We start from the raw sequence: 6,957 nt of genomic DNA, 5'->3' as shown, positions 1-6,957 counted from the left end.
AAGACAAGTCAGTAATGTACAAAGAAACAACTGAGATTTGTGCTATGGTTTCCTTTACCTTCAAAGCTTTAGCTTGGATGAAAAAGTGATTTTGGTAAAGTGTCAAAAAAATTGAAAGGCAGATCTACTTAGGGTGAAAACCTGCTCGATTTCTGGCACAAATCAAGGGAACAAAAACCTTGTTGTTTTCGTATTTGAAACTCAGCTTAAACCTGCACTCATATTAACACTTAATTCTATAAGGCTTTGTTTTGTGTGCAAATTCAGCTGGGATTGCCAGCAGACAACACTGCTTTAAATTTTTTTGTTTCAACACTATGAATAGAATTTTTGAACGTATTATTCAAATTTAACTACTGAACTTTAACTTTAAAAAAAAAACCAGACCAATGAAAAATGTCGGCTTTGATCTGTCTGGGTTGTCTTTGCACCTGCAAAGCCCATTTTCAAGGTCGCGTTTCCTGTTTATCTTCATCGAGATTGACAGCGGATTAAGAATGCTGCTGCTTCTGAGTTGTGTTATAATTGCAGGTAAGATAATACATTTTTTTTGGCATGTTTAGTCCAAGAATGTTTGATAATGATGACTTATAAGATGGTTTCTATACTGATTAGAGCTCTCAAGAACTGCCGTCAATGTTGTGCTTTGCCTCTGTGCAATGCCTGTCAGCACCTGTGAGTCCAATCAGACTCAAAGCTGATCGTTTGCTCTTACTGACATTGTTCCCTTTTTTCTAGATTCTTGCTTGTGTTGTTCTTACTCTCTGATGTACGTCGCTTTGGATAAAAGCGTCTGCTAAGTGAATTGTAGTTGTAGAATTGTTTTATTTTTGTAGCTTAATTTGTGTATGGTTTTAAGAAGAAATAAGATGTAACTTTATATTGCATTTAGTGTAGTCTTGATTTCTATGAGAATTAAAAAAAAAAAAAAAAAATCCTCTTTGCATTGATTGTGGAGTTTTTAAAAGTTTTAAGTTGATGATTTTCCATTATCCATTCAGCTAAAAAAGGCAAGTTGCTTAACATCAGTCCGACCGGCAATAATAAAAAAAGAAGCTAGGCAAGGGATTTACTTTACTTTAGACATGTATCATAAGGCAATTGTAGTCACATTATAGCAGCGTGCACCTTCTTTTTAGAGTTTATTTGGTTATGTGCCTGAAGAAAAATAAAATGAATCATGTTTGTTTCCCCAGGTATTGCAGCAGACGGTCCACCAAAGATGCACTACCAAGTGAAGAACAGCTCATTATGTCTACAAGTTGGAAAATCAGCAACACTTGATGTTCAATGGAGTTATTATGATAAATTAATTGTTTTACAGAAAAGCGTCACACCCAATTACACAGACAAAGTTGATTACAATGCAAGCAATCACGCGTTGTGTCTAAAAAAACTGACTGAAAAAGACAGTGGTGATTATAATGCTTTGATCGTTGATTCCAAATATAAAAAATCAACTGAGACCAACCGTTTAATTGTTCAAGGTAAGTTCTATGTACTTTGTCTTTATTTAGATTTTATTTATTTATGATAACCTTGGGAGTTCTAACATTTATATTCCTCTGTTTACAGTATTTTAGTTAAAGACCAGGTTTATTGCTTTCAGATGTTTCAGGACATATTATTCCATTCCTTTTGAAAATAAATATCTTCAATTGGGCTTAGAGGGTTAGAGTCCAGGTCCACGATAAGATCACATAAATATCTAGGTGAACTACACCCTAGTATTTTTCATTGTTGGCCTCTACAATTATTCATCCCTATTGATGATAACATTTTCAACTATGTGAAAAGTTTAATTTGTTCCAGTTCAGTCGGCTCTTATAGTTTCCTATCATTTTATTTTTGAAGGGTTTTAAGTTTTTTAATGGTCTAATAAAGGTGACTCTAACCTTATGTAAATTTGGTGTCCTCAAAGCAATATGCTGTAGGGGCAAACAAAAAGCAGGATGAAAAATACATAGTAAAGTGAACTGGCATGCATATAAAGTGAAGTCCAGTGCCATTCTTCATGTTGCATTTGTGTTTGGTGCCCTTAGTTTAGGAGAAAAGCTTAGTTTGAGGCGTGTGTTGCTACGGGTGGTTAAGCATTCCTGTTACTTGCCACCAGAGGGCAGCATAAACTAGCTAATGTCTTACATTTCTTTGCTTGTGTTATTTCAGAATCTGTTCCCAAACCAGTTATCAGGATGTCATTAATGGGCTCCAACCTGTCTGCTGGATCCTGCAACATATCCATCAACTGCTCTGTCCTGGACGAGTGGCTGTGGGCTGTTTGCCATGAAGACAGCTGCAGACCATTTCAGAGATCCTTAAGTAAAGTCAACATCACAATTTTGGCTCACAACAGATCTGTTGTCTGCAGTGGACACAACCAAGTCAGCAAAAGCAAAGTCTCTAAAAGCATCGACGCAACATGTAAATATGATATGATCTTTCCAATTATCTGTTGATTTATTACCTAATGAATGAAATTTACTGAAAAATATACCTTCAGAAAATATTAACTGTTTTTTACTTCTTAATTATTTGACAACTTGCTCTTATTTTGATCATTCATTTTGTTGCTGTTTGTATTTGTTGACGTGTTTTGTTTTTGTTTTTAGGCTATAGTAAACGGACAAATGAACATGAAGAGAAATCATCATCATCATCCAGACTAATAGTAATTGTAATAGCAGTTGCCGTAGGTGTAACTCTCTGTGCATTTATTAGCTTTTTGATTAAGAGACTCTGTTGGACAGAATATAATGGACATCAGGTAAGCTTGATTCAATATTCAATATATAAAGGAATCTGTTGCATATAACTTACCATGTAAAATATAAAGTCTTGACACTGTGACCTTTTTTTTTTATCAGTAAATTTTTTTTCAGATGTATGCATTGTAAACAAGATGTCAAATTGAGATTATTCTTGTTATAGTTTGTGAAATTGTGTTTAATCCACATTGCACTGATTCACAGACATCTACTGCTCAGTTAATACAGAGCCAGCCAATCGAGGCCCAGTCACAACCTGTGAGCAGCGAGTCACCCTCTTCTTCTACTCAACCTGATGTGTCTTATGAAAATGTGGAGGCAGCGGAGCCAAGTCAGATAAACCATCCAACCAGCCACCCAAAGGAGGAGCTGGAATCAAAGGAAAGCCAGACAGTGGATACGGTCTACAGCGTTCTACAGTTGCCACGTGTGACTGGCTCGCTCGGAAACAGTGACAGAGAAAATACAACAAAAGTAGATTACACGACACCAGAGTCATCAACTTCATCTGTCACTCTTGGGCAAATTGACTCAGTGTACTGCACTTTGCAAAAGCCAAAGACATAAACATGACAAGTTTGAAAAGCTTGACTGAGAGTACGATATAAATTCAGAATAATGATGTGGACATTCCTGTGGTACTAAAAACTTGAATACACGTCATGGATTGTTTTCAACTGCATTTTTTTAAATAATTGGATGTGATGTAAGGTACGGTATGACTATTTTTTAAAGGTTATATTGGGGCTCGTTATTTTAGTTTTTTTTATTGTATTTTAATGATTTAAGAATGGGATTTTCTGGATTTTTCTGGCATCCTGGATCTCTTAAACTAAAACTGTTGTCAATGTGAGTCACGCACATCTATTTTCAGTATTTGAGCCCCACAATCATTCATTTTTCTTCATTTCTGCTTTCTCATCCTTTTTTTATACTCATGCTTTATAACTCTCTGCTTGCCCTTAGCTTTTTTTTATGATCATGCTTTTTAAAATTCTATCGCACTTTAAGATTTGATTTGATGAAAAGTGCGCTACAAATAAAATGTATTATTAATATGGATGGGTACCTTATGGATCTAATGACAGAGAAAACACACTCAATCCCCTTTCAACGTAAAACAACTGAGTGCTGAATCCCGAAAAATGTTAAAACAAGAAAAACATTTCGGACATCACTCCAAAATTATGTATTTTAATTGTCACACAAATATTTTGACTGAGGCTGAACTGGAATGATCTGGATTTCATTAACATTTTGAACTATCCTAATGTCCAGAAATGTAAAGTACAAACCGCCACAATGAAGACTGTCAGGGGAAGCCTGTTTAGAGGGTGTGTACTATACATTTCAGAAGAATTGGATAGTTCAAAATCATTGGGAAAAACCCAGATCATACAAGCTGGGATCAGCCTTGGAGATAGGGTGAGGAGCTCACATCGAAAGGAGCTAGTTGAGGTGGTTTGGGCATCTGATTAGAATGCCTCCTGGACGCCTCCCTTTGGAGGTTTTCGGGGCACGCCCAACTGGGAGGAGAGCCTGGGGTAGACCCAGAGTTCACTGGAGGGATTATATATCCTGTATAGCCCAGGAACGCCTTGGAATCTACCAGGAGGAGCACAGTTATGGCACAGATGTGATGGGACACATTTGCTATGGCACAAAGCACCTCTTAAATCAATTGAGGGTACTACACTGACCACGGACCTGGTGCTTGTTTGTTAGTTCACCATCAGAAGTGAGAAGAGGTTTATAATTAGCTTATATGCTCTTTTGCATATTCTGATGCATCTTTTTATCTGCTGCTTCAGTGACATCATGTCCGGCCTGAGTGAAAGGCGTGCCTCCTATAGCAGAGCTGTTTATACAGGAAGTGATCATCAGATTGTACTTGGTACAACACTTACAGTATTCTTGTGAGTTTTGCTTTATTTTTTTCACCATCAAACATGAAACATATTGTTATCTTTTTGCCTTCTTTTTTTCTGCTAATGAAAACAACCTGAAAACATTAAAACTCTCTCATGGGCAATAAGCAGTTAGTGTTTCCGGTGTTGTGGACTTCAAACAAACTAGAAACTAGAACTCTACCACAATGTGGGAACATTTGCAGGTTGAGGTTTTGCTTCTTTTTTTTCACCATCTTACTGTGGCTTTAGTTTTTTGAATTTGAATTGTTATTTTAAAATGATTTACTGAGAGACATGCTTCTCACACACATTGACCTGAATCACACACATGTTCAAACAGGACCTGTGGACGTGCATTAGTGGAGAGAAGTCAGAGTGGGGCTGCTACACACTGCTATGCAGGCAGTGCACCAGATCAGTCGTGGGTTATTATTTATTAATGATCATGTGAATCATTAGATGGCATTCTATTTGTAATTCTGCCACCAGGGTGTGTTAGACAAGGACACTCATATATTGTGTATTGAAAATCATTATTTATTTTGTTTATAAAAACACAACACAAATAAATATAATAATATCATATATTTGGAATAACATGCAGCACATAGAACACTAGAAATGTTAGGTGTGTATGTGGTCTTAAAGTTATTGGCATTATGTTTCATGGATGTGCAATAATTAGTTATTAGTGCCATTATTTATTTATTTAACCCCTAACAGAAGCCATTTCACATGATCTCTTTCTTATTCGAGCAGTAGACAGGACGTGTAAACAGGTTTGTTGAGGTTGGTGCTTAGAATTGTGTAAAGTGCAATAGGGAAGGAAGTAAAGAGAAAGAAGAAGTCCGAGAGAAACTCTGCTCTCACATTTTAATGAACTGTTACTTGTCTTTCTCCTCTTTTCCTTCTGCATTATTAGAAATGTAAAGTTAATGTTTTATTTTAAAACTAAGCGTCAGAGTTTCATTGTCGTTTTGGATGTGAAGATGGACCAAACCTTGCGTTGTGTGCTGGGGTTTTTCTGTGAGTACATCAGAGCTCTTTAAGTTTTGTGACTTTCAAACAGCGAGTCATGTTTCTATGAACATGTAGTTCAGCTGTTTGAATAATACAACAGGAGTTAAGGACTTGCTGTTTGTACAACATTTGAACAAGGCGTGAACAGTAAATAGTCGATAGTTTTGGAAAAAAAAGCTTTAGGATTGAAATGGCTGCCAAACGTTTGTTGTTTTGTGAGAAATTCTGTTTATTGATGGATAGCCCCTTGAGATGAACCATCTCGTTTTTGAAAGTTTTGACAATAACAGTTACCTAAAATGAAACTCTATCTGGATTTAACACCTTTAATTCTTCCCTGATGAACTATTAATCTTTATTTTAGTGCTGAATTTGATCCCCCACGGATTGGCTCAAGGTAAGTGATGGTCTTATATTTCTGATTTTTGTTTTTTAAATGTTTCTGCAGTTCCTCTATTTATTACCTACTTCATCTCTTTAACATCATCCACATGTAGTGTTTTGTGTTTATGTATTATCTCTTAAGTTTTAAAAGAAAATGTCCTCGAATGTGAACTGTATCTTCCTGAAAGTTCTCTTTTAAAATGTTTTTTTTTAAGCTATGTATTTTAGTTTCCTCTTTTGACTCGACTCTGTCCTCACCATGGAAAGCTGCTGGTATTTCTAGAAACTGTTGTGACTCTGTAAGCTCTTATATCTCTTCAACAGCTGCTTCTTTTAACGCTGCTTTATACGTTACTTTAAAACCATTTACAACATTATTGTTGTGTCATTATTGTTACAGTTATATTGTACAGACATTTAAATCATTACAATAAGGATCATGGATGAAAACTGTAATATTTTCTATTTTTAGTTTTTGTTTCCAATCCTGTTTCTTTGTGATGTGAACAGGTAACCGTCCCCGTGTGACCACAACATCCAACTGGCCTGAAACATTCTGGACTGAGACGCTCACTCTCAGATGTGAGATTGAGGGAGGTGGAGACTCTGAATGGACGTTTGGATGGAGAAGAGACAGAACATCCAGCTCTGACAAATATACAACAGACAATAAATACATTATTAGCCAAGCCACTGATTCTGACAACGGAGACTATGAGTGCATCGGCAGAAGGGGATCCCCTAATTCTACCTTCACGCCTTGGAGTGAACCCTTCAAATTGACTGTAACACGTAAGTCGAACCATGTTGTCAATAATTAAAATGTCCAGGTGGAAATGATTTCATCTAAATGAGAAAACAAAACATTGCTTGCTTAA

The 6,957-nt window shown here is 36.3% G+C and overlaps 2 protein-coding genes across 7 annotated transcripts in view; both read left to right on the top strand.

The window, feature by feature from the left end:
- Positions 1-374: 374 nt before the first annotated feature.
- si:ch1073-220m6.1 (uncharacterized) lies at positions 375-4,803 on the top strand. Its single transcript, XM_020640312.3, has 5 exons — positions 375-531; positions 1,197-1,487; positions 2,167-2,421; positions 2,610-2,764; positions 2,970-4,803. The coding sequence occupies exons 1-5, from the start codon at positions 390-392 to the stop codon at positions 3,330-3,332; spliced, it is 1,206 nt and encodes a 401-aa protein (XP_020495968.3). The 5' UTR covers positions 375-389; the 3' UTR covers positions 3,333-4,803.
- Positions 4,804-4,951: 148 nt separating this feature from the next.
- Positions 4,952-6,957, top strand: part of LOC110004014 (Fc receptor-like protein 5) — a 39,988-nt gene continuing 37,982 nt past the window's right edge. For all 6 annotated transcript variants that reach the window (XM_065950751.1, XM_065950752.1, XM_065950750.1 and 3 more), the window contains exons 1-3: positions 4,952-5,701; positions 6,060-6,092; positions 6,590-6,871. In XM_065950751.1, the coding sequence (XP_065806823.1) occupies positions 5,611-5,701; positions 6,060-6,092; positions 6,590-6,871 (406 nt within the window). In that variant the 5' untranslated portion in view covers positions 4,952-5,610. The remainder of the gene's footprint in view (positions 5,702-6,059; positions 6,093-6,589; positions 6,872-6,957) is intronic.

This window comes from Labrus bergylta, chromosome 22, assembly GCF_963930695.1.
Source record: "Labrus bergylta chromosome 22, fLabBer1.1, whole genome shotgun sequence".
NCBI lineage: Eukaryota > Metazoa > Chordata > Actinopteri > Labriformes > Labridae > Labrus > Labrus bergylta.
The sequence above is the reverse complement of the archived record's forward strand: the minus strand, read 5'-3'. Positions and strand labels throughout refer to the sequence as shown.

Excerpts from the sequence above, each read along its gene's own strand:
- si:ch1073-220m6.1 (XM_020640312.3), top strand. The coding sequence starts at position 390 with ATGAAAAATGTCGGCTTTGATCTGTCTGGGTTGTCTTTGCACCTGCAA. Across the intron at positions 2,422-2,609 it reads TAAAAGCATCGACGCAACAT|GCTATAGTAAACGGACAAAT; the intron begins GTAAATATGATA and ends TTTTGTTTTTAG. Across the intron at positions 2,765-2,969 it reads CAGAATATAATGGACATCAG|ACATCTACTGCTCAGTTAAT; the intron begins GTAAGCTTGATT and ends ACTGATTCACAG.